Source organism: Heloderma suspectum, chromosome 8 (assembly GCF_057233095.1).
Source record: "Heloderma suspectum isolate Gila_16-S chromosome 8, 16-S_ref, whole genome shotgun sequence".
Classification (NCBI taxonomy): domain Eukaryota; kingdom Metazoa; phylum Chordata; class Lepidosauria; order Squamata; family Helodermatidae; genus Heloderma; species Heloderma suspectum.
This window is the reverse complement of record NC_139465.1, coordinates 24,891,215-24,917,924: the sequence shown is the minus strand read 5'-3', so window position 1 is coordinate 24,917,924 and position 26,710 is coordinate 24,891,215. Positions and strand designations below refer to the sequence as shown.

General features: G+C 46.6%; 1 protein-coding gene across 1 annotated transcript in view; it reads right to left on the bottom strand.

Annotated features, from left to right (window-relative positions):
- CARMIL2 (capping protein regulator and myosin 1 linker 2) overlaps window positions 1-26,710 on the bottom strand; it is a 91,278-nt gene that overhangs the window by 22,205 nt on the left and 42,363 nt on the right. The window contains exons 16-31 of the mRNA XM_084813152.1: window positions 25,009-25,113; window positions 23,068-23,137; window positions 21,992-22,073; window positions 20,987-21,083; window positions 20,002-20,059; window positions 19,469-19,644; window positions 17,754-17,822; window positions 14,180-14,273; window positions 13,851-13,946; window positions 13,179-13,307; window positions 9,432-9,548; window positions 7,852-7,997; window positions 5,718-5,805; window positions 4,923-5,042; window positions 2,965-3,031; window positions 827-1,095 (exon numbers count right to left, since the gene is read on the bottom strand). Coding sequence (XP_084669278.1) covers window positions 827-1,095; window positions 2,965-3,031; window positions 4,923-5,042; window positions 5,718-5,805; window positions 7,852-7,997; window positions 9,432-9,548; window positions 13,179-13,307; window positions 13,851-13,946; window positions 14,180-14,273; window positions 17,754-17,822; window positions 19,469-19,644; window positions 20,002-20,059; window positions 20,987-21,083; window positions 21,992-22,073; window positions 23,068-23,137; window positions 25,009-25,113 — 1,783 coding nt within the window. The remainder of the gene's footprint in view (window positions 1-826; window positions 1,096-2,964; window positions 3,032-4,922; window positions 5,043-5,717; window positions 5,806-7,851; window positions 7,998-9,431; window positions 9,549-13,178; window positions 13,308-13,850; window positions 13,947-14,179; window positions 14,274-17,753; window positions 17,823-19,468; window positions 19,645-20,001; window positions 20,060-20,986; window positions 21,084-21,991; window positions 22,074-23,067; window positions 23,138-25,008; window positions 25,114-26,710) is intronic.

The window sequence follows — 26,710 nt, the reverse complement described above, 5'->3', positions numbered from 1 at the left end:
TCACACACACACACACACACACACACACCAAACCCATTTGAGGTAAACACTGATTTTCCTCTAGTCCTCAAATATATAGCTTGGTGGCATCACAAAGTTGTTGTTAACATCATCATCATTTTACTTCCCAGTACAGTCAAGGGGTTAAACTGGAATCCTATAAATGGACCATTTTCTGTTAAAAGGACATCTCCTGGAGCTAAACATATCTTCCCTCCACTGGAAAAACAAATCAAGTCAGTACCCAAAATGTTCAAAGAGCAAAGGCCTTACTTAGCATGGATTATGCCACTAGATCCTTGGGATAAATAAGCAGCTAATAGTTAACACAAATAAATAAATAAATCTGCAGCTTTTCAGGAAGAGGCAAGTAGATGGTCCATGCAGCAGGGTAAGTTTGTTCCTGCATAAATGCTTGAATGATCATAAACATGTCACAAGAAAGCAGGTGCATGCATGCAGATGGGTTGAGACAGACTCCCCCCAGACTGCAGTTTTTCCAGACTGGGCACCACTAGGATTTCCACTTCCCCCTGCAATACCCAGGAAATAAACACAAGCAGCAAAGATCTGCTTCCAGCCCCCCCAGCCCTGCCAAATGCTGCATCTACTCATATATAAACAACCTTGTCCTCTACGCAGCAGTGGCCAGTGCCCAGCTGACAAGCGCATAATCAGACAGCTGCTGCTCTGTTCATTTCATCTTCCAGGGCTGCAATAAACACCCGGTAAGACATTTGCCCATCACTCACACAAAACCCAAGCCTTGTGCATCTACAACAACAACAACAACAACACATATACACAAAACGAGGGGGGCTCTTACATTGGGCTTGCTGGGGGGCTGCCTGTTCCTGCGGTTGGGCCTGGGCCTGTCTCGGGTGTAATGCTCCAATTTCTCTCCTGCAATCGGCAGGTCCATAAGGGATTGTGCGGATGCAGGCTCTGTGCAAGGAAGCAGCCTGCTCCCAGCTTCAGCATCCTTTGTGGAGGCAGGGCGTGACTTCGCGGAGGCACGGCTGAGTGACAGCTCAGCCTGGGGAGTCCCAATCTTGTTATCTTCTGCTTCTACCTTAAAATCGAGTTCTGACAGACCTGAAAGGGAGAAGTGGGAGGAGGGGGTGGGGGGGGGAGGATGGAGAGAGAGAGAGAGAGAGAGAGAGAGAGATATCTTTGGAGTTGCCAGGCGGACAGCAGGCTGCCACTATGCAGCACAGCAACCTCTCCTGTCACAGAGGCAGATTTGTTACATAGCAGGCAGCTAAATTGACAAGGCAGACTCGGCTAGTGCTGCTGCTCAGGGGCTGGGGGCTCTGTGTGCCAAAGGGATGGGGCTGATTGGGCCAATCTCACACAGCTCAGAACTCTTACTCTGCTCATGCCCCAAGGTGAGGAGCTGCCAGGGTGTTATTTCCTGGCTAGCTCATGCTTCGAAGGATGGAAGCTGAAGCTCTGCCAGATTTATTTTCATTTCCCATCTGGAAATCTAGAGGGGAAAAACCCCCACCAGGGGTGGGTGGTTCTGTACAGAGCCTGGTCATGTGGATGGCTGTCTACTTCCTTTCTTCATGAAGGCAGGGTTCCTACTGAACAGAGGTTGCCAAGGGCCCGTTTGCAAATGAGCTAAGTGAACATGCACCGTGACAGCCGCCCACTCATATGTGAAGAGCAGACCATTCTTATAATCCCAGCTCCTGTGTTGCCCCACATTCCACCCCACGCTTCCCCACCGCTGCTGCTTCAGTCAATCACATGGGCATGTGAGGCCCAAATTTCTCCTGCCCTTCTTGCCGCCACCTCCACTCCAGTCACCAGATTGCCTTTGCCTAGAGACTGCCCTCTCCTCATAGGAACATAGTGAGCTGCCTGGGCCAGGCTACTTGTCCAAATAGTCTAGTGTTGTCAACTGTGAACAGTGGTGGTTCTCCAGGGTTTCAGATGGGTCTTGTACAGCGGCCTTGTTGACAGGAGATACAAGGGATTGAACCTGGCTCCTTCTGAATGCAAGGTGTGTGTTGTGTCAGTGAGCTGTGGTCCCTCATACTCTCTTCCTTCCTAGAGTGGCTGTAGGACAAGAAGGGAGGTACATGCATGGCCTACATAACATAGTGAGGAGATTCTTCAATGCAAAGTTGGTCATGGAAAATTTAAGAAGTGATGGTGAATTTGCGTCATTTATTCCTGACAAGTTCTAAGGCATGATCTGGGAACCACTGCTGCATACAGACCAATGATTTTGGCTTGGGTGGTCCATGCCATGCCCAATGGAGGCGGGTGGCTCTGATTCTGGTAGGTCTGTGAATCCACTCTGGGTTTCAGTCAGAACCAGCCAGAACTCTAAAGCAGCTGTCCAAGGTGCTGCACCTCTTTTGGGGATAGGGTTCAGCACCTTGGATAACTCCCTTAGAGTTCTGGCTGAAACCCAGAATGGATTCACAGCCCCACTCAAATTGGAGCCACCAGGCTCCACTGGCTGGGCCTGATGCTACAGCGGAAGTGTAGAGAACTGTGTTAGGAAAACAGCCTTCCTTGGAGACATGGCAATGTGTAAACTGATCCTCAGATGGAAGTAGATAGGAATTAAAGCACATTGGCCAAAATCCAAAGAAAACCATGCTTAAATCCCATTGGAATCAATAAAGCCAGTTAGTCATGACGCATTTATATCCCATGAATTCAATGGGAGTTTAGTATGACGAATGTTCTCCGGATTTGGGTCGTTATGTGTTTGGGCCATTTCACCCATTACACAGGGGTGGCTACCAAGTATACACTCAACAGGGGACCAAAGCCAGTCCTAGCCCTCTGAAGAGTGTCCTTGTATGCTATTATATGTACTTTGAAACACATGTTTGTCACATTCCGTACTTTTACAAACTTCTTTGGCCTTCACCTAAAATGCTCCCCAGCTTTTAGAACAGGAGCTCACTGATATCACTCACTCGTGCATAGCGTAAGCCTTACTATTTAGGCCAGGTGTTGGCCGAATGCTCATGGAACAGTTGGGCTTCCATTGTGCAGCCATCTTGTACTGTGGAGAGAAGAAACAATAATTTAAGTGCAGGCTGGAGGCAGCCCTCTGGAATAAGCCAAAATTGAGAGGGTGGCATGGCAGCAGGGCCAGGTCATTTGGAAGAGGAGGATGCCTGGGCTATGGCTTTCATTCAGTGGCATTCAACCGTTGCAAACCTGGGAGCCACCTTGAACCCAAACATGCATTTGGGGACCTACTTCCTAATTCTTTTTGCAATATATTTGTACAATGGTACAATTGGCTGATGCAAGCCACCTTAGTGCAGGTTGTAATTCAGTAGAAGGTCCCAACCAACCACCTGAAGAACCCACTACAAGGGCATCTCCATTTTATACCAGTTTTACTGTCATCACCCAAAGACTTCTGCAAGTGTTAGTCTAGTGAGGCACTGGGAATTTTCTGCTGGAGTATGACCGCTATTTATTTATTTATTTATTTACAATATTTATATACCACTCCACTTCAAAGATTCCGGAGCGGTGAACAGCAAGATAAAAGAATAAAACCCCATAATTAAAACCATTAAAACATTGTAAAAGAACAGATTCTGAACATAATAAACTGTGGCTGGTCACTCAGGGAAAGCCTCTCAAAATAACACTGTCTTCAGGAGTTGCTGAAAGCAACACAACATTGCCACCTGCCTGGGCTCCAGAGGCAGGCAATTCCACATGAAGGAGGCCACTACGCTGAAGGCTCTCTTCCTGGTGGAGTCCAACCAGGACATAGGTCCATGTGGAACCACCAGGAGCAAGTCCTCCAATGACCTCAGTGACTGGGCAGGTGGTAAAGAAGAAGGTGGTCTCTCAGGTATCCTGGTCCCAAGTTGTTTACTTCTTCTCAGGTTCTCAGGATTCTCTGGAGTGCGGGAATGGCTATTAAAGGCACAATCCTATGCATGTTTAGACACAAAAAGTCCTACAATTCCCAGCATTCCCCAGCCAGCCATGTTGGGAGTGGTAGTACTTTTTTTCTGTCTAAACATGCATAGGATTGCACCTTAAATCATTCTAAGTCTGTGGTGCAGGTATGCCCTTAGCAGTCCCCAGAATTAAAGATGGAAATTTATTTTGAGGTGATCAATTTGCAGCTTCATCAGAAGCTGGCAAGTAAATCTCTGACATCCAAGGAGGAAAGCATACAATAGCAAGGTCTAGTGATGCAATTTGGTGATTGAACTAGGTTGGTAAGCATAATTTTGTAGATGTCAATAACAGATCAAGAGCAATTTCCACCTGTGCTCTTTCAAAAGCCTTGTCAGCTGAGGGTATTGTCACAGCAAAGATGTTGCAATGCCCAGCATTGTAAAGCAGCAGTTAAAATTTCAAAGGCACCTCAAGATAAACAGTTTGAGATATACATTCTGTTGTTCCTCCTAACACAGCTTTCCCCAGCTTGGTCCCTCCAGATATTTTGGCCCGTTGGATGAACAAGACAGTTGTCTGGGTTCATGCCTTGCAGAGGCCGCTGAGTTCCAGTGCTTGGGAGCAACAGTGGGGGAGAGAGATGTCCTACTTGTTGGCTTCCCAAAGGCACCTGACTGGGCACTGTGGAAAGCAGGATCTGGACTAGATAGGCCTTTGATCTGATCCAGCAGGGCTCTTATATTGTCAAACAGGCATCTCTACCTTGTGCAGTTATTGCCACCTTTGGTTGCTTCCCTGTTGCTGGCTTGAGAGAAGGAGAATAAGTAATTGCACAATGCACTCTTCAATTACACAGGTACACAGAGGTAAAAGGAAGGGAGACACAGATACAGCTTGGTGGCATAGCCCTCAAATCAAGTTTAGAGCAATTAAATGCCTACGACAGCCCCTGTGTGAACTTGTTGCAAGGTAGGTTCATGCAAGCCTATTCATTCTTGCACTGAGGGCTGAACAGCACATACCTCCTCATTTTGGAAGTCCTTTTCAGCAGCATCCTGCAGGCTTCCATGCCTTTGTTGCAAAGTGTCCCAGTCTTCATTCACTACCTGCAGTTCCCTGGCTTGTTTTGGGAGATTCTTAGCCTGAAATGGTTTATGAAGGGTCAAAACATTATTCTGACAAAGTACATTGAGGCAGGTGGCATGGATAATGGTGGGTTCTTTCTAAGGAATCACTATATTTAACCGCCAGTTCCATCTCCTTAGGGATCTGGGTATCTGGCAGACTAAGGATGCAATCCTATGCATGTTTAGACAGGAAAAAAGTCCTACGACTCCCAGCATTCCCCAGCCAGCCATGGAATTTTTTGTGTCTAAACATGCATAGGAGTGCACCTTACGTCTTGGCTACAAATCCATTCTAGCAATTCAAAGTTTCCTTTGAAAGCAACACATTTAAAATCTGCCTCACGTCAGCCTTGAGAACTTTTTTTTTTTTACTCTTGTGTTAATGACATCACAACTCTGATAATGTTGTTGCTGTGACTGTTGGCACTTTTGGTCTTGCTTTTTTGACTTAACATTCGTTCTTGTCTTAAACTCACATACAGCAAGCTGCCTTGGCCATGTGTGATGGAAATGTAGAATCCTGATGTTTTAAATGAATGCAAATAAATACCGAGTTCAGAGCACATTTTGGTCTTCCTGGGTCAGTGGGGGATTGAACTGTGGGAGTGCAAAGCAAGGAGAGGGATGACAGCAAACGGAGCTCCTGCTTGGGCCTTTGCACATTGGACAGCAGAACTGCCAGGCGCTCACCAGCTTGGCTTGAATTGTGGTCAGCTCCTCCAGAGTCTTATCAATAATACCCTGGGCCATGGCCTCAGTGACTGACAGCTGGATCTTCCTATCAAATAAGAAGGACAGAGCAGGACTGTTAGCACAGGACAGTGCGGGGGAGTAATCCTTGCATGGTTCCACTGTCTATGAAGACTTTGGCACTGGTAAATTGGCCAGGAGGTGTGGGAAATGGACTGCTAAGGCCCCCTTGACTATCGGGTGCTTGGCAAGTGGCCAGAAGGGAGTGGAGAGAGAGAGAGGAGAACCACTTTGCTGGATCAGTCCAACAGTCCATCCTAGCTCACCTTCCTGTTTCCAACAGCGTACAGCCACATTCTTCTGGGGAGCCCATGGACAGGGAATGAAGGCAATAGTCCTCCATCACTGTTTGTCTCTTGGCAGCTGAGATTCCAGGGCATCCTTCCTCTGAACCTGGAGGTTCCATTAAGCCATCATGGCTGATCATCATTGATCCATTCATTTGGCTGATCCTATTTTAAAGCCATCCCACCCTGTGGCCATCACTACATCTTAGGGCAGCAAAATCCATAAATTAATTATGTATTGTGTGAAGGAGTACTTGCTTTTGTCTGGCTTGAACTAACCACCAATGAATTTCATTAGGTGATCCTGATTTCTAGTATTATGGGAGAAGGAGAAAAAATTCTTTCTTCACACCATGCACCATTCTATAAACATCAGTGCTTTCTCCCCTCCCCATGAAGATCCGCATTCCTTCAGGGGAAGTGGCTGAGGTCCACTTACCAACAATGGGGAGGGTCACATCCTGAAGTGTACAGGGTCAAGGCATACATGCACACACACATGTGGAAGAAGACATTGCTCTTCTCCTCTATGGGCAGCCTGCTCTGCTTCCTTTCTCAGTGTGCATCAGGGAACTGAAGCCTGCCTGCCTGCCAGTCAGCTTCTCTCTCCCTCTCTTGTTCTCCAGAGAAAGACAGAGATGCAGACTGGGAGGCAGGCAGAGAAACTTGGGGAAACTGGCCATGGAATGTCATCAGGTGGCATGAGGAGACCACCATGGCTTGGATTCGGAGGCTTAAAAGTCCAGATCTCAATTGGGGTCCGGAAGTTCCCCAGCCTGGTCTATGATATCCCATTACTCAGGGCCAAACTAAACATGATGTTATTCACATTGTTAGTCTTTGTAGGATGGCATGGGGGGGGATTTAGCCCTTTGCCCCCACTGTGGTTGCAAGTACCCTGGGGGGAGGGATGGAAAAGTACTTGCCTTTTCCAGGCATATTTTCTATGAGCATCAGGCATTGTACTGGGGTCCTTTATGCACTATATTGGTTTGTATACCACTTTAAAAACAAAAATACCCAAGATTCTTTGGAAGAAATCCATGGCTGCAATTCTCCCAAAAGAATCCTGTGAATTAAAAAAAAAAAAAAGCTCATAGAAAAAAATACAGAAATTTAGAATGTGGACTACAATACATGCCATGAAAATGTGAAAACTAATTTGAAGTTAAATAAAATATTAGCAATATTAACTAAAAAATTAAGACACAAATCTATCTACCTATCTACCATCTATCTATCTATCTATCTATCTATCTATCTATCTATCTATCTATCTATCTATTTTTAAGAATCCTGGGAATTTGGTTTGGTGAGGTGTTGAGAATTCTCTGTTAAGAGATCTCTTACAGAACTACAATTCCCAGAATTCCCTAGCAAGAAGGCAAGCCTGTTAACACCAGTTTAAATCTGTGTGTGGATATGCCCTAGGAGCATAGACAGCTGTCATAAAGATGTATCTGCAGAGGAGAGAATAACGTGGGGAGGGGAAGGCATAAGACAATGGCTTTTTCTGACTCCTTATCTGAGATGGTTTGGCTGACCCATATAACACACAAGGGATACAAAACCAAATAGGACAGTTGAAGGAAGCCCACCTCTCCCCTACATGTTTCAGCAGGCAAGCTGAAATCTCAAGAAAAAACACAGCCTGCAGGAAAAGCTTTCTTTCTTTTGCTTAAATGTTCAGTGTTGAGGAATGAGCAGCCAGGCTGTATCAGCTGCTTCCAACCCAAACAAGCCTTTTGGTGCGGCTTGAAGACACAGAGGTTATGCCTGCCACCTACATAAGCTTGCTGTACACCTCCATCAGCAACTGGTCCAAGACAGCTTTCTCTGGCATGCTGCATATCAGGTGGTCCCAGAAGCCAGTTTTCTGCAGGATTTGGGGACACAAGCTCTGTGTGGCATCCAGTTTAGCTTGCACGATGGCCTATGAAGAAATCACAAGCAGTGTCGGCTCCAGGGCTTCGAGGGACCTTGGGCAAGATGCCCTCAGAGGGCTGCTCTTCAAATAGCCCGGCCTCCTCCCCATTGTTGTGGCTCCTGTCTGTGCGCTTGCCCTGTCCCTCTGGGCCCAATTCACACCAGTGCCCGGAGGGACTGGGGAAGGAGCGAGAAGGCTGATACTCCTTCTTTTCCCTCCTGTCCCTCCTCCTCATGCTTGGATTGAGCAGAAGAGGAAGTGACAACAAGGAGCAGAGTAAGGGGACGGTGGAGGTTGGTAGTGGAGCTCCTGTTGAAGTGTGATGCCAACCCCTGATGCCGGCCCTGAGCACCACCAACGGGCATGTGTGTCAGGAGAAGGCTGCAGACTTGCCGCTTATTTTAAAACATTGTAATTATTACTTTTTACCTAGTAAAATATACTGGGAGGCCACACCATGCAGGAGCCTCCAACCCACAGGCTGGGCAGGTCACCCATCTCTAAGGATCCATTAATGAATCATGAAAATTAAGCATGTGCATACATTTGCATTATTTATTCAGCTTCTGATGGCCCTAAGGAGGGACAAGCACATGGTCAGAGCACCAAAGCCCCTCATCCCCACCACCGGCTCAGATGAACTTTCAGAAACAGAAAGCACCAGACATCAACACATGCCGTCCAGATGTGTTGGGCTACAAGTCCCATCATCCCCAACCAGCATGGTTGACCTGCATGTTCTCAGGCTTATTTCTTCTACCATACGAACTTTTAAACACACCCTTAAAAAAAAAATCAAGAGAGCAAATCTATGCCCCCTACACAGTGTTGGAGGGGGGGGATAGGATAGTTTGGATTCCAGGATCCAGGGTCAGAGTCTGAGCTCCTGTCCCCCTCCCCTCTTCCCACCAGCATGGTAAGAACCGTGCCAGCTGCCGCTCTAAGGCTCAAAAGCAACCTCAGAGGGAAGGTAAAGGGAGTGTTCCCGTGGGCGGAGAGTGGAGTATCCTCCAGCCTCCGCAGCCTCCTTCCCTCCCTCTCCCAGACACCTCAGCTAGATGGGTGGAAAAGCCCATGTAGCTGAAATGCAGAGTGGTAGGAGCACAGAGGCAAAGATCGCCTTCACCGCTTCACCCATGCTGCATTGGATGGCTGTAAGCCTCAGAGTTCAGAGGCTTACGGCCATCCCCACAGGATTGCATCCTAAAGCAGGGTTCCAGAGGATGACAATTCCTGCACCATATACCAAATTTTATGTTTTTATGGCACAACAAAATTGTAGCCTTGGAACATAGGAAGTTGCCTTATCCCGAAGTGGACCATCAGTCTATCGAGCCCAGTGTCATCTGTTCTGACTGGCAGCAGTTCCCTGGGATCTCAGGAAGAGAGAGAGGTCCTTCCCGCCAGCTGTTACTTGAGGACCACAGAGCATTGCCCTACCTGGATCTCCCTGCTGCAAGTCTGACAGACTTCCTCAATGAGGCTTTCCAGTTTGTGCTGAAGCTTACTGTTCTGGTGGGGACAGCTTCCTGCCTCATGCAAAATGGGCAAAATCTGCTGAAGGAAAGAGTGCAATGTAAGGACATACCACAGGTGAGGTTTATATCAGGTTGTGTTTCAATCCACCTATAATTCGAATGCCAAACCTACCACTGGCTTAGGCTGCACATTTGGTTTCTCTTCCTACTTCACATTAGTAACATTCACATAGTGCACACATAGGGGATTAAGCACACTTACTAGAGAACATCCCAACTGTGGAAAAGATTGCAGGGTGGCAGTTGGCCCAAATCAAACCTCCCTTGATAGCAGTGGGAAAAACGAAAGCACATTTATGGCTTTAAGCCCCTTTCCTCCAACAAAAGCAAACTTAGTTCTTAACGGCTTATAGCAAGACATGACTGGATAAACAAAGAGCGTTGAAGCTCTTTCAGCCCAGGGGCCAAATTCCATTTTGGAGAAGCTCTCGGGGGCTGCATTCCAGTGGTGGGGAGGACTGGGCCAAAGGTAAAAGAGGCAAGGCCTAAAGTATCAAAAATATCAGCATATTTTAGTGTAAACTCTTATTGCCAATAAGTAAGCCTTAGGAAAGGCATTTCCACCTTTTAGACTGGGGGAAAAACTGCACAAAAGCTGGGAAACCACCAGCTAGGTTGGGTCCTCAGGGAGGCAGGATTTGTCCCCTGGCCCTGAGCTTCTGTTCCCCTGAGAAAAACTAAGGGTGCATACAAGTACATAAAAACAGGAGCCTGGCTTTTTTTCCCCGCTTGAAGGGTACACCCAGCTTCCCACTGCCTTCATTCTTTAAACAACACACACACACACATACACACATGGATGGAAGGACGGGTCTCCACAGTGAATGCTGATTTCCTCACTGGGTTGGCCCCTCCCCATGCTTCTGGTAATCTCTCCAATTTTATCTGTTTGTTTAAAGCAGGGATCTGAAAGCCACATTTAGCCAAAATTCAGGTTGCTAGGTAGGAGGTTGAAAGCTAGGACATCCAAGGTAGCATTCGCAAGGTAGCACATTTGATTTCTCAGGGCCAGCTAGACAGGCGAAGCTGAGGAATCTCAATGCATGGATGAGACAGTGGTATAGGGAGGAGGGATTTAGATTTGTTAGGTGCTGGGAAACATTTTGGGGTCAATAAAAAAGGGCCAGAATGGAACCAGACTGCTGGCACAACATAAGAATGGTAGAAGAGCAGCATTTAAGCAGAACCCTGGGGGAAAGCCGACAAGAGCTGGGAAGCATCCGGTTCAGGTTGCATCTTCCCTAGGGATGAAGGTGAAAATATTTCCAACTGCCCAAATGGGTATGGGAAGGAAATAGGTCATGAACATCCAGTAAAACATGATAGCTAGTCAAAGAGGCTTAAGGGCCATAGCAGAAAATGCAAATGGCAGAGACATCTGGAGAGGGAAACCATATTTCTAATATGCTAATATTATTATGCTAATATTTTGACAAGGTGCCTCATTAAAGACCCCTGAGCAAATTTAGCAGTCATGAGATAATGGGAGCGATCTTCTTATGGATTGGTAACTGGTTAAAGAACAAAAAACAGACAGTAGGAATAAATGGTCAATTTTCGCAGTAGGGGAATGTACTCTAAATAAAGGAGTAGAGGAATGTACTCTAATAAATAGTGGAGTCCCACAGGGATCTGTACTCTGGGACCAGTGCTTTTTAACTTGTTCAGAAATGATCTGGAATTAAGAGTGAGCAGGGAGGTGTCCAGGTTTGCTGATGACATGAAATTATTTAGGGTAGTTAAAATAAAAAGGGATTGTGCGGAGCTCTGAAAGGATCTCTCCAAAGTGGGGGAACAGACATTAAAATGACAAGTGCAGTTCAATGTGAGCAAGTGAGATGTGATGTATGGTGGGGCAAAAAATCCCAACTGCAAGTTGATAGGGTCTGAACTGGTGGTGACTGACCAGGGAAGAAATCTTGGAGTTGTGGTGGATAGCTTGATAAAAATGTTTACCCAGTGTGCATCTGCTGTGAAAAGGACAAATTCTATGTTGGGCATAATTAGAAAAAGAACTGAAAACAATTCAACCAATATCATACTGCCCTCATACAAATCTATAGTGCAACTACACTTGGAATAATATATACACCTCTGGTCACTGCACCTCCAGTGGAGTTGGAAAAGAATCAAAAGATGCAGAAACTCCCTCATGAGGAAAGGTTATGTTTGGGATGGCTTATTTTAGAAAAAAAGGCAAGAAAGGAGAGACATGATAGAGATGTACACAATTATGCATGGTGTGGAGAAAATGGATAAACTTCCCCTTCTCCCATGATACTAGGACCTGGGGTCAGCCAATGAAGCTGAATGGAGGAAGATTCAGGACAGATAAAATGAAATATTTCTTCACACAGCACATAGTTAAACTGTGGAATTCGCTACCACAAGAGGTAGCAATGGCTACCAACTTTGATGGCTTTAAGGGGGATTAAACAAAGGGCTCCTTCACATCAGGCTTTTATCCTGCAACTGAGATTGCTCCTTCACGGAAGTTTGCGGGCGCTTTACATGATGCAGTGACCCTTCCATGACCCTCCTGCACTAAATGCCCTTTGTTCCATTTTTAAATAGATTGCAGATCATGAGCTATCAAATTACCCCGTTGTGTTCTGCTTCACTTTCCTCCATCAAAAGAGTAAAGCGGGAAGAAGAGGAGCGAGATCATTAAAAGATAATGGGAGATTCAGATACGGGGATAAGGAGGGGCGAAGGGGAAGGCAGCGCGTGTAAAGGGAGTCAGTTGTGATCCTGCATTTAAAACGGAAGCAGAAAGCTGCGTTTTAAATGCAGGATTTTAGGCTGGTGTAGAAATGCCCGAATTCATGGAGGAGAAGGCTAACAATGGCTACTAGTCCAGATGGCTATTTGCTACCTCCACTGTCAGAAGCAGTATGCCTATGTACACCAGTTGCTGGGAAACATGAGCAGAAGGGGGCTATTGTACTCATGTCCTACTTGTGGGCTCACCACAGGCATCTGGTTGACCACTGTGTGAACAGAATGCTGGATTGTCTGATCGGTATGGCTCTTCTTATGTCGAGGGAAACCTCCAGATGTTGTTGAACCCTAACTCCCATCAACCTCAGATATTAGGGCCAATGATCAGGGGTGAAGGGAGTTATAGTTAAATAACATCCAGCCACTGGCTCCCTACCCCTGGTTTAAAGCACTGTAATTAAACAAGCACACACAGTGCCCAGTGCTTGATGCTTTTTAAAAAACCCGTTGTTTGTTTTCATCCTGAAAAACTATCCCGGTGGCGGTGATTTATGATGTCAGATATCCTCAGCCAATCGGTACTGTGCATAGCCCCTTCTCCTTCACAATGGCAGAATTTGTTTGCTCAAGAGAAGACTGATAACAACACGGTGAGTGCACTTCCGAGCGTGGATTCATACATCTAGAATCCCTCTGAGAACACGATTGTTTCCGAATTCATAATTAAATTGAAAAAGCACCTTCGGGCACTGAGGTCTAGCAGTCTGACTTCTGCCAGTATTGCTTGATTTGTGGCACTGCTGCAAGCACAGACAGCCAGGTTAAAAATTAAGTTGTTTGCTATCATGACTGAATTCCAAAACAAGTGACGCACAGGGATGGGGATGGGCATGCCTGCAATAACTTACACACATGAAGGAGAACTCACATCAATTGAAAGGTTTGCATCCTTGATGGCTTCCTCTGCCCACAGGATTTCTGCCTTAACTTCCACATCTTGGACAGAGCTCAGCATCTCAATGTACGTCTGCACAGACTGGCATGCATCCTTCACTGCCTAGAACAGAGGGCGAGCTGGGGGTCACCACTGTGCCATCAGAACAAGCCTGCTATAGGGAGGGGCAGCATCGGCAGGCAACTACACTGAGGATCTTGTCACCAAGCCTAGAGCACACTCTCTTTCTTAGCCTCAATCTTCCCATCTGCAATATGGGAGATAACAATACTCACTTTGCAGGGTTGTTATAAGGATTACTAGAAGATAATGCGTGTGAAGGCCTTTGAATATTCTAATGTGCTATATAGGTGTTCAGGATTCTTATCACTGCTCTGGCCCAGTGTTCTTGCTCTATTTAGAGCAGCAGTGGGGAACATGTGGCCCTCCAGATGTTGGTTTGCAACTCCCATCATCTCACAGCATTGGCTATGCTGGCTAGGGCTGACGGGAGCTGCCGTCCACGGCAGGCCACACATTCCCATCCCTAATTTAGAGGATTAGTGTTTTGCATCACTTTCGTCCTCCCTGATGGTTCCCTTTGAAAGAGACAGGTAGGTGAGGGGTGCAAGGCCATGGAGGTGGGTGGTATCTGAGCATCCCCACCTGTTCAGAAGAGCTGGCTGTAGAATCTGGTGTCTGGCTGCCTCTCTCCTCAGGCAGGGTCCCTTGAGTCAGATTCCTCATGAGATAAGACTGTATCTGTGAGCATACAAAAGAGGCAAGGACTCGGCAACCCCCTCAACTCCCACCCACCAACTGGCTGCATTTACTCAGCCCCAATATAACATACGCTCAGCACACTGGCACACATACACCATGCTTACATGGATCCGGCGCACACCCCTCGGTTGCACCCTGGCATTCAAACCGGGGTCCAAGGCTAAGCAAGAGTGCTTCCCTGTTCAGACTCTCCCCTTTCCCCTTTTTTGTACCTTGTGCACAACTTCCTCCATTTTCTCTGGATGGCTTCGGTAAGCCTGAGCCACGTCGTTCATGGGCAAAGGCATCATCTTGAGGGTAAAATTCCTGGGAAACAGGTATTACTTTCGTTAGATGGCCCTGAGCTGCAATGACATCCTGAGGTGAATCCACACAAAAGATGTGCGTGTTCTTGTTGTTCCATACAACTGCGTACGCACAGTGAACAGGCCATTTTTCTCCTAATTAAAGTGACAAGTAGCAGGAAATGATTGCATATGAAGCAGCTTTGACTATATGTAGTGCATTAGTGCAGGCATGGCATATCACAGTGGTAGGATACCACAGTGGTAACCCAATGCTGAGTTAAGAGGGGATAACTCTTCCAGTTCAAGCTCTTGGGCAAAGAGCTTGGGAACCAGCACTATTATCTAGGGCAATTTCCAGAGCAGTTGCCATGTTAGTTTGTTGCAGCAAAAACAACAGAGGGTCTTATGGTACCTTAAAGGCTAACAAATTTATTATGCATTAACTTTTCTGGACTAGAGTCCACTTTATTAGACGTATGAATTGTTATCCAGAGTTGGCAGGTGTGTGTATGTGTCTGTCTATATCTATCTGTCTATCTATCCATCCATGGCTGTAAAAAAAAGGGAGGGGGACTGTAAGCAGTGAGGATTGAGAGAAATGAAATGCAAAAAGTACAGACTGTGACAATTAGGTTAAAAATGAAATGTTTGTAAAATTGTTACAGTGACCATTCACAAAGCACTGTTGATGATAACACAAACATCCAGGCTTTGGTAAAGTAATTAGCACCTGTAGTGTGACCCCCAAACAAGCATTGTCTCAATTTAGGCCAACAGGTAATAGAATTCAACTTCTTGTTAAGTAGTAATATTCTTGCTTGAGTCTCCTTTGACGTTTCTTTGTTGAAGAATGACCACTTTAAGGTCACTGACAGATTGTCCTGGGAGGTTGAAATGTTCTCCTGTGGGTCTCTGAATATTGCCCTTTCTGATGTCAGATTTGTCTACATTATTATTTTGGGTAGAGACTGACCTATCCTATGGAGGATGCAGAAGGGCATTGCTAGCAGATAGCATATATCACACACTGGAAGATGAGCATTTTAATGAACCTTTGATATTGTGGGTGATGTTCATAGAATCATAGAATCATAGAATAGTAGGGTTGGAAGGGGCCTACAAGACCATCGAGTCCAATCCCTTGTTCAATGCAGGAATCCAATTCAGAGCATCCCCGACAGATGGCTATCCAGCCTCATCTTGAATGCCTCCAGTGTGGGAGAGCCCACTACCTCCTTAGGTAATGGGTTCCATTGTCGTATTACTCTAACAGTCAGGAGGTTTCTCCTGATGTTCAGCCAGAATCTGGCTTCCTGTAACTTGAGCCCATTATTCCGCGTCCTGAATTCTAGGATGATGGAGAAGAGATCCTGGCCTTCCTCTCTGTGACAACCTTTCAAGTACTTGAAGAGCACTATCATATCTCCCCTCAGTTTTCACTTCTCAAGGCTAAACATGCCCAGTTCTTTCAGTCTCTCTTCATAGGGCTTTGTTTCCAGTCCCCTGATCATCCTTGTTGCCCTCCTCTGAACCCTCTCCAGCTTGTCTGCATTCTTCTTAAAGTGCAGTGCCCAGAACTGGACACAGTACTCCAGATGAGGCCTAACCAGTGCTGAGTAGAGAGGAACCAGTACTTCCTGGGATTTGGAAGCTATGCTTCTATTAATGCAGACCAAAATAGCATTGGCCTTTTTTGCAGCCACATCACATTGTTGGCTCATATTCAGCTTGTGATCTACAACAATTCCAAGATCCTTCTCGCTTGTAGTGTTGTTGAGCCACGTATCCCTCATCTTGTAACTGTGCATTTGGTTTCTTTTTCCTAGGTGCAGAACTTTGCATTTATCCCTGTTAAATTTCATTCTGTTATTTTCTGCCCAGAGCTCCAGTCTGTCAAGATCACTTTGAATTTTGTTTCTGTCTTCCAAAGTATTCGCTATTCCGCCCAATTTTGTGTCATCTGCAAATGTGATCAGCATTCCCTGCACCTCTGTCAGGGTGGAAACTGAGCCCATAGAGCCCCAGAGCAGTTCTGATTCTGAGGAAGAACAGCAATCCATGGGAGAGGAGCGCGCTCATCTCTCACAAGCACAGCAGCTGGCAGAGATTCCTCCTGCCAGCATTCCTGAGACAGATAGTGACCCTGGCAGTGAGAGTGCGGGGGAGGGGGGCTTGCTGGACGCTTGGCGCAGATGCAGGGAGCGGTGCCAGATGGAGGGCACCGAAAGGAGGCCCTCTGCTCGTTTGGCGCTAAAACAACGGTTGCATCCCGAGGACCCAAGGGTAAGAGGGAGGATCTCTCCATAGCCCATAACTTCAGAGTCTTCCTGCATTTCTCCTTCAAACGGGGACCAATTGCCTTACCTGGAGCTTAGGCTACTCTGCTATCTACCCCAGTGCAGTTCCTTGCTTAGTCGCTAGTGATTAGTATCTGTAAGAGTCATTAAGTAATAAAGGAATAAAGCCTTGGAAAGAATCCTTGTCGTCTGTGTCTTGAGTTGGCTATTGGAGGGGACTGTAAGAGGTAGCTAAGGCGCTCCTGACAACCTCCTCCTCCAAGTCATTATTAAAATGTTGAAGAGCACTGGGCCCAAGACTGAGCCCTACGGTACTCCGCTCGTTACCTCTCCCAGTTCGAGAAGATCCCATTGATAAGCACTCCTTGAGTCCGATTCTGTAGCCAACTGTGGATCCACCGGATCGTTGTTTCATCTAGCCCACTTTGAGTTAGTTTGCTCATCAGGATATCATGGAACACTTTATTGAAAGCTTTGCTGAAGTTGAGGTATATTATATCCACAGCATTCCCACAGTCCACAAGGGAGGTTACCTGATCAAAAAATGAGATCAGAATCATCTGGCAGGATTTGTTCTTGACAAATCCATGTTGGCTTCGAGTAATCACTGCATTGTTTTCAAGTTGCTTACAGACTGAATGCATTATCATCTGCTCCAGAATTTTCCCAGGGATTGATGTCAGACTGACTGGTCTGTAGTTCCCAGGTTCTTCCTTTTTACCCTTTTTGAAGATAGGGGCAACATTAGCCCTCCTCCAGTCATCTGGCACTTCCCCCGTCCTCCATGATTTCTCAAAGAGAATAGACAGCGGTTCTGAGAGTTCTTCTGCCAGTTCCTTTATTACTCTAGGGTGCAGTTCATCTGGCCCTGGAGATTTGAACTCATTCAAAGTAATTAGGTGTTCCTTGACCATATGCCCATCGATCTCAAGCTGCAATCCTGCCCCTTCAGCCTGCACTTCGCCTTTGCCAGTGTGGTCATAGACCCTCTTTTGGGAGAAGACTGAGGCAAAGTAGGAATTGAGCGCTTCTGTTATCAGGTCTTGTAGGAGCGTTGCCTGAACAGAGAAGTGAATAACACTGGCATCTGGACAAGTGCTCCCAAGTTCCAGAGGAGAACAGAGTTTATACAATTTGCAGGGTGGCCCCCACTGCTCCACTAAGTTTTGAGCCATTACTGAGGAAAGTGATGAGGTACCCACCTTTCCAAAGCACGGCTAACATCAAGGAATCCACACAATGTCGTGTTGTTCCTGTCCCAAATTAGAGTCCTAAGAGTAGATGAAGGGGGAAGACACCTCAATCAAAGCATGTCAGGTGCTGATATAGGGGTGATAACCATTTATGCTCTTTGCTTTTTATATAAGATATTTGTACCCTGCCTTCTAATTACAAAGAAATTGTAGAAAACATCAAGGCTTAAAAAAAACCCCAAAACACTTGTGTCAGGACAAACCAAAGTTATTCACTCAGAAAAGCTGAATCGCATAGGCCAAACCAGATGATACCTTGGTGGATATATGGTCCCAACCCCATATTTGTTGAAGTAACAAGAAATGCAGGGACAGGGAAAGGGGAGGTTCAGTGACCACAAGGAAGGGCTCATGAGCCCTGACTATCCCTGCAAATCCCCTCCCCCATCCCATTTCCCTCCAGCTGGCTTAATTTTTTATTCCAGTGTCCAGCTGGGGTGGCTGCATGGGAACCTTTTCAAATGACCAGGAAGGGGGTGCATTTGCAGGACAGAATGGGCACGAGAGGGGAGGATCAAGCACTCCTGTTCACCAATTCTACCCTGCAAATACCGCCCCCACAACCCTCACATCAATGTTACGGAGGAAAGAGAAGGTTGGGAACCCTGCATTTCCCTCAAAGCATCTAGTTTTTCCCTGTGGCATGTAAAGTATGCAAAATGCGAAAAAGCTGCGTTCGCATGTCACACTAAATCATGGTTTAGTGCAACGTGCACAAGCAGAAAGAAGCTGCAACAAGCCTCAGGCTTGCACACTCCCCCCCTTTCCTCTTCTTCTGTCACACAGCTAAGAAGAGGAGTTCAGAAGCTTTCTCTTCCCCTTTTAGTTCCCATGTCAAACCACTGGTTCCCATGTTGTCAGAAATGGCTCGTGCTTAACACTAACTATGCTTAGTTTCAACAAGCCAGCTTCAGAAAGCATGATTTGAAGTTGGCTTGTTAGACATTAACCATAGTTAGGGTTAACTGCAGTTTGCCACGCCAGGCCACCCAGGCAAAATGACAAAGTGCGGTTAACTAAAAATGAAAGTAAACACTTTTGAAATCCTTCTCCCAGCGACATGGGAAGATGAGAGAGGAGGGGGGAATGTGCAAGCTCTTTGTGGCTCCTTCCTGTTTATGCACATCGTGCTAACCCCAGGGTTTACTGTAGGGATGCAGAACCTCATGCCTGGGGGCAAAATCCATCCCTCCTGGGGTCCCAATCCAACCCTCTGGGGTTCCCCAGATAGCTATGCCCCCTTCTCCTGAACCCAATCCCTTTCCCCCGACCACCAATTGTTTGGTAGTTTCTCAACTTTTATGCATTTTCCCCCATTCTAAAAGGCTGAAATGACTCTCCTGAAGCTTAGAGTTATTGGCACTAAAAGCTTAAGCTAAAATATGCTGGTATCTTTTGTTTTTTGACCCTGCCCTTTTTGCCTTTGGCCCCACCCACCACTGGGATGTGGCCCCGAGAGCTTCTCTGAAACTGAGTTCGGCCCTCGAGCTGAAAGAGGTTCCCCACCTCTGGTCTACTGGGACCTTCTGCAAGCAAAGCATGTGCTCCATTACAGAGCTATGGTCCCTACAAGCTGTGCAGGCCTAAAATAACTTCTCTCTCTCCCTCACTCACACACAGACACACACCCACTGATGCAGGGGAAAACTGTTGGGCTAACGCACCTGAGTGTTGTATTCACTGACAAAGCTTTTGCCAGTATTTTGGCGCCCACGTCTCCCATAGCGTTGCCACTGATGTCCAGCGTGACAAGACAGCTGCTGCTGCTTCGCAAGCTGTCTAGGAGAATGCTGGTTCCCAGTTTCAGGCGGGATTCTGCCACTGATAGGGATTCGACAGACTGAAATAAAATCAGGGAAGAATGTAGCAGGGATTCCCAAGTGCCTTTCCATCTTGGTTGTTTGCAGAAAGCATAGCACATATGCATGCACATGCGCATGCACACACAGCTACGTCTGTGTCACAGATCACTCTGTGGACACACAGGCTGGAGACAGGTTACCAGGTCCCCCATCCCGTTAATGGTCAGGCTAAAATCAGTGGAAATTAATTAGGCACACAGGAGGATGCATCACTGGGCTATGGAAACAAGTACTGTACAGAAATGCCTACACTTTCTAAATTTGTCCCACACAGGCTGAGACATGGGTGTGGAGGCATGGGTGTTGAAGCTGTCCTTCTAGAACTCCATACTTACACAGTCATCATCCTGAGTGAGCTGAACAATCCGGTGCAAAGTATCATCCAGGGTCTCCCTAAGGGAAAGAAGAAAGGCCACTAATTCTCCTACCCTGATTCTGGATTCATATAGCTAGTTAATAGGCTCCTGTGGGCTGCATCATATTGTTTCACTGACTACATACAGAACACTTCATACAGAAACTTCAACTGGTGAAAAATGAGGCCGCCAGGTTGTTGATTGGTCCTGGGCAATTGGAGCGAATGACCCCAATCTTACGTGATCTGCACTGGCTGCCTACTTGTTTCTGGGCTCAAGTAAAAGTGCTGGTTCTGACCTTTAAAGCCTTAAGCAGCTTCGGTCATTGGTTGTGCCTTCTTCCATACATCCCCCATGGATGCTCCACTCAACATCTGAGGCCTTGCTCTAGGGGCCGTTGTAGAATGATGGTTGGTGGGTATCCAGGTCACTAGGAGCGGGGTCTTTTCAGTGGGGGTGACAACTTTGTATAATGTCATGAAAAAGCCTAGTCAGGCCTAGACTTTCATTTGTTTAGGCACTTGGCCAAAACCTGCAATTCAGGAAGTCTGTGGTTTATTTAGGCTCTATTTTAAGATTTTAAGTTGTGGTGGGTTTTTTTTTGTAGTACTGCTGGTTATGGTAATCTGTTGAGCTTTGCTACTGCTATGGAATTGTCTTTTCTATGCCTATTGTTATTTTTATCGCTGTGGTTTTGCATTTTGTAACACATTACATCTATATTTTTTAACATGTTGTAATGCACGTTACTCTACGATGTTTTATTTTTTTCCACTTCGTGAGCCACTCTGGATTTGTCTTTGGAGATGGGAAAGCAGGATAGATGCTATTAATTAAATAAATATAACCAAACACATTGCCTGGCCGTACTAAGTTTGCCAACCATACCAACTCACATTTAAATACTGATACTGCTATTTAACTTTTTTTTTTTTTTAAGGCCAACTGAGTACTAAGTGCTTACCTGGCCCGGATATTAAAGTTCTTCCCTAGTCCAATATGCCTGATGGTTCTGCTTCTACTAATGGCCAGCACTAGTGTCACCATGTCAGAATCAAAACCTGCAGAAAAGAGTACCTGATGTGGGAGCCATAGTATATGTCTGGTCTCTAGCTCATGGGGAAGGGTGGGGATGCCCCAAGACTGGTTCAGCACGGGCAGGCAAAGGCCCCCTCCGCCAAAGGAAGTGCTTAGCAAAACATGAGAAGCAATATCTCGCCTGCTAGAGAAAGGAGGTAGGTCTTGCAAACACTTACAATGAACAGTACTTAGATTCTAGTAAACCAGCAAAGGCCTACTTGGCTTGCCATTTTGGTAGGTACAAGCATGCATCAAGCCTCATGAACTGGCTGAGCACTTACTTAACATCCTACAAAGGAAAGAGTATGGGTTGTTGAATTCTGGGTTGTCGTGATGTGTGAATGTGGCCTCACTAACAAACCATGGTTTGTTAACCACAAACAACCCAGAAAGAAAATCCCTGGTTTGTTGTTGGGTTGTAAACTGTGGGTTGTTTAAACCATGTGTTATTATTACATGTGACCCCAGAGCCGTGGGTTGTCTGTGGGTTGTTTCACCAGGCTACAAAAGCAGCGGGCAAGAGTGGTAAAAAAAACTGCCAGCCACTCTACATACCAGTACTACAGTGCCACAAAGACATCTGGGATACAGGAAGAGAGCAGATGGAGGAGAGAACAAACAACCCAGGGACTGAGAAAACAAACTGTGGATTATTCCATTGTCTGCCAGACAAACCCTGGTTAGGGCAACTAACTATGGGTTAAATAAACCATGGGTTAGCATAATGTGCGAACCAGAAATATCTTTAGATCCTAGCCTGAGACCAAAGCAAATGTTAGTTCCTGCAATCCAGATATAGCTAGATAGGCTGAAGAGAGCTATAGAGAACATAGTCTCCCTCACTCTCAAGGAGCTTGAACTGTCACAACAAAGGAATTGATAGACCTACCATTGTCAGCCAAATTCAAGTCACTGATAGAGCTGGCATCCAAAACCAGATCTTGGATCACCTGGGCACCTGCCGATCTCAGCTTTGTAATGAAAACAGCAGAGGGAAGGCTTTTATTATATGAACATAAGAAGAGCCCTTCTGGATCAGACCAAAGTTCCATCTAGTCCAAAATCCTGTTTCCCACAGTGGCCAATCAGATGCCTCGAAGAAGCCTCCACACAGGGCATACAGTCAATAACCCCCTCCTGTTCTTACTCCCAGCAGCTGCCCCTAAACCTGGATGTTGCACAGAGTCATCATGTCGAGTAGCCATTGACAGCTGTATCCTCCATGAATTTATCCAATCCCCCTTAAAGCCAGCAAATTCCATATATTAATTAGATGCTGTGTGAAGAAGTAATTCCTTTTGTCTGTCCTAAATGCTCTGCCAATCAGTTCCATTGAATAACCCCAAGTTCTAGTATTATGAGAGTGTGGGGCGGGGGGTTGGGGGACAGGATTTCTCTCTCCCCACTCTACAGACCACGTGTAGTTCTATAAAACTCCCCATGTAGTCACCAAATGAAAAGGACTAAAAAGTTGTACCATTTTCTCATCGGGAACATGCTCCAGCCTCCTGATCATTTTCCTTGCCATTTTTGCACCTTTTCCAGATCTACAATGTTTTTTACTTAAGAAATGAGAAAAGCCATATCCCAGCCTCTAGGGTAGCTACAGTCCGTGCTGGTCTATGACAGTCCAGGAGACGGAGATGTCTGACCTTATAGTATTCTTATGTAAGCGTCTTTTTTTAATGCAACAAACTTACACTTTTTAGCAGGATATTCTTGTGTTCTGTTATGCAAAGATGCCACCCACGCACAGGAATCTCATGTCCCCGGTCTTCTTGCTGACATATTTTCACTAGCGTCTCTTCACAGGACAACTTGCCCTGTTCTCAACCAGCTTATCCTCATCAAAACATCCGAGCAGTTATCTTAGATCTCAGACGCTTCTTCTGCCCCTTGGCCTGCAAGGTCTTGAAAGCTCTCCAGCAACATATATGAGACACTCTTTAGGGGATCACTTCTTACCTCACAGCTACTGAGGTCCAAGTGTAGGCTGCTCAATTGGGTGTTATATGCCAAACCCTGAAGTAAAGCTCTATAACAAAGCAGAAAGGAAATGACTGCTGGATCAGCTGTAAGTGTCAAGTACCATGGGTGAAGACTGGTTCTGCACCCCTCTAAAGTAGGGATGGGGAGCCACTGGCCCACAGGCCAAATCCAGCCCATGGAGAGTTAGGCTCCCCCCACCCCCTCTGGAAGCTAGCAGGCAGAGGAACTCCCGCTATTATCTCTGGTCAGTGACTGGAGATAACAGCGGCAATTGCCCTGAGTGCTGCTCCCCCTCCCAATTGTGTAATATTAGATTTGCAGCAACTTTCTATCCTACCATAGTGCATCTCTCAAAGTAAGTCTTCAAGTAAGCTAATTAGGGTCAGGGCAGCTTAGCCAAAGAACTAGAATCAGAATTGCTGAAAGACTGACTGTTTTCCACATAATAAAGTCTATTGGTTTAGAGATCAAGTCTTTGGTGACTACATGCAGGGGTTGCAACTTGACAGCACCAGGCAAAGCTGCCCCGACTGTGATATGGAGTGGAGGACTCCTCCTTCACCCCATGCCTCAACTGGCAAAGTGTGTGTGGGATTTCCCTGGAAGGGAAAGCCTGCATACACCAAAGTTGGGTCCCCAGTCAAGGTGGCAGGTTCCTGCCTAAGGCACTGAGTGGAGGAGGGCTCTTCTACCCTATGCCTTGGCCAGGAAGGCTTCACTACGTGCAGGCTTTCCCTGGCCAGGGAAAGCTCTCGCACAGCAAAGCTGGTTGTCTGGACCACGCAGGAGTCAGGTGGGTCATCCAGCCCCCTGCCCATTCAAAGTTCAACACCCCTACCCTAAAGATTTGAGCCCCATGCTTTCTTTCCTCCCTAAAAGCTCAATTTGCTTCCTTGGACCCTAAAAACATAAGCATCGTCCTGCTGGATCAGACCAAAAGGTACACCTAGCTCAGCATCCTGTATCTGGCCAACCAGATACCTCTTCGGAAGTCCCCAAGAAGGGCATGAAGGCAATAATCCTCCTCCACTGTTGCCCTGCCCCCCGCAATGGATATTCCGGGACATACTGCCTTTTTTGAACCTGGAGAACCCATTTAGCTATTTTTGGCTAGTAAGAGCTGCCATGAATTTGACTAATCCTATTTTAAATCCATCTAATCCAGTGACTATCACCACATCCTATAACCGAAAATGCCATAAATCTATGCATGTGTTACAGAATTCACCCCTGATTATGCTTCTTTCCTCCTAGCTCACCCAACTAAGAGATGGCTGAGGATATCTTTCTGTGCTTGTCTCGCAACCTTGCTTCCCTTGTCATCATTGCTATTAGCATCTTAATTTGCACATATGCATTTATTATGCATGAGTTACACCAGGGGTAGGCAACGTTTTTGGGCTGTGGGCACATTTGGCAATTTTAGAAGCTATCCTGGGAAACCACCACAAAATTACTGCCATGGGAGGTGTGGTAAAGGACAAGTAACATGCACAAAAGACTGAGTACAAAGCCAAAGTGGGGTCTTATCCTCAACACACTAAATAACTCCTTTGAACCCATAGTTTTCAGCATCAGCACAAACCTATTTCACAGCAATCCTACCTGCTGCTAAGAAAATGTGTTAATTAAAAAAGGTGGGAGGGGTAGGGCACTTTAGTGAGTGCCAAGAAAGATGTCCAGGGGCTCTTTGGTGTTCACGGGCACCACGTTGCCGACTCCTGAGTTACAGTCATCCTCACAGCAAGCCTTTGATATAGATTGCTCATGTACAAAAGGGGGAATCCAGGCTGGCAGAACAATGACGTTCACAAGACCACACCAGCCCATGGCAGAGATGAGACCTGAATCCAGACCACATTCAACTCTCTCTCTTCCCCCATGGGAGTCAGCTCAAACCACTGATGCACCCCTCACCTCACAGCCTCTGCTGGCAGCTTAATTCCAGACAGTGAAACGTATTGGAGGGCGGAGGCCTTGCTGAAGAATTCGCTGATTGCAAGAGGGACATCTCTGTACTTTCTGAAAAGAAAGGCAGTCTCTTAAGATCTGTGAACAGGAGCATGGATGAGCAAATTCCTGGAACAGGATCAGATGAAATCTCTTAATCAGAGGGTGAGGCTGTAACTCAGTGGTAAGAACACCTGCTTTGCCTGGAGAAGGTCCCCAGGTCCTATCCCCATCATCTCCAAGTGGGGCTAGGAAAGAAACCCTGGAGCAGCTAAGTGTTGACTGCACTGGGCTAGACGGGGCAAGGGCCTGATTGCAGCTTCCTCTGATCCAGTGAGCCCCGCAAGCCCTGCAGATTGAATCAGGACCAGAGGGAGACAGGACACTCAGAGGAAACACCGGAGGCCACATCTCGGACAATTTCCAATCCAGGGGACCTGCAGAGTCAGGGGACCGATGTGTCCTGAGTGGACCCATCTCCCGACTCTGGACCCTCCATAATTGCCACTGGGCCTTCAGGAATGGAGAAGGCAGAGAGACTGAACTGAAACAGGGTCCTGACAACACAGTGCTCGCTGGGCAGCAGAAGGCTTGGGAGCACAAGGGTCCTACTTGGCAAGAGGGACCATCACCATAAGCACGGTCAGGATCAGAGCCCCACAAGGACACCAGGAAAGGTGGTGCAGCCAGGCCGAGTACTTACACTCTCAGCTGATTGTTTTTGAAATCTGTATGAGCATGAGTGGTTTTATTTGGAAAACACAGAAGTTAAATAAAAACTATGAATAGTGTAAAATCTCGCAGTTGCTGCTTGGAAGCCGATAGCTTCCATCGACCGGCTCGTAGCTGCCTAGTGATCATCAGGACAGCTCCTTTTCCTGGCTCAGTACTAGACCCTCTGACTGTCGTTACTGCTGGACAGCTATCCTGCTTGTCTAGGAAGGCTGGAATGGGACAGATGGGTAGATGTCTGCCTGCCCACCTTCCTTCCTTCCTGCCTTCCTGCCCGCCTGCCTTCCTGCAGGGGATTCCCTTCAAGGGAATAGTTGCCAGTGGTAGAAAGACTGCAGGGCAGCCCAAGGACTTACGTGGAGACTGCACTCCGCCCCCCTCCCCGCAACTATCAAGGTCCAGAACCTTGATTCAGAAACACATGATTTATTTATTTAATCAACTGCTTACCAGATCTAAAAGGACATCTTGTAATGGGTTACAACACAAGATTAAAATGCAAAAGAGTTAAAAAAAAATTAAGATTTTGGCAGAGATGATTATAGGATCAAGGCCAAAGTCACGAGCATGTCAGTGATTGTCACTGCATACAACAGGGGTGCAGAACCTCTTTCAGCCCGTGGGCTGAATTCCATTTTGGAGAAGCTGTTGGGGGCTGCATGCTACTGATGTGTGGGGCCAAAGGCAAAAGGGGCAGGGACAGAATAGCAATTAAAAGATGTGGCCATTTGAGGAACCCCAGAGGGCTGGTTGACTGGGATCAGAGGTGAGCCAGATTTGTCCCCTGGGCCTGCCATACAAGGTCAGCACTCGAGCTTCCATCAGGAGCAATGTGGGTCCTTTATGCAAGACCGAAGCCAATCAAGTTAATACTCTGGACTAGCCAATCAAAAAGTGAATCCTCGAAACATAGTGTATCAAAGAACTTCACATGGAC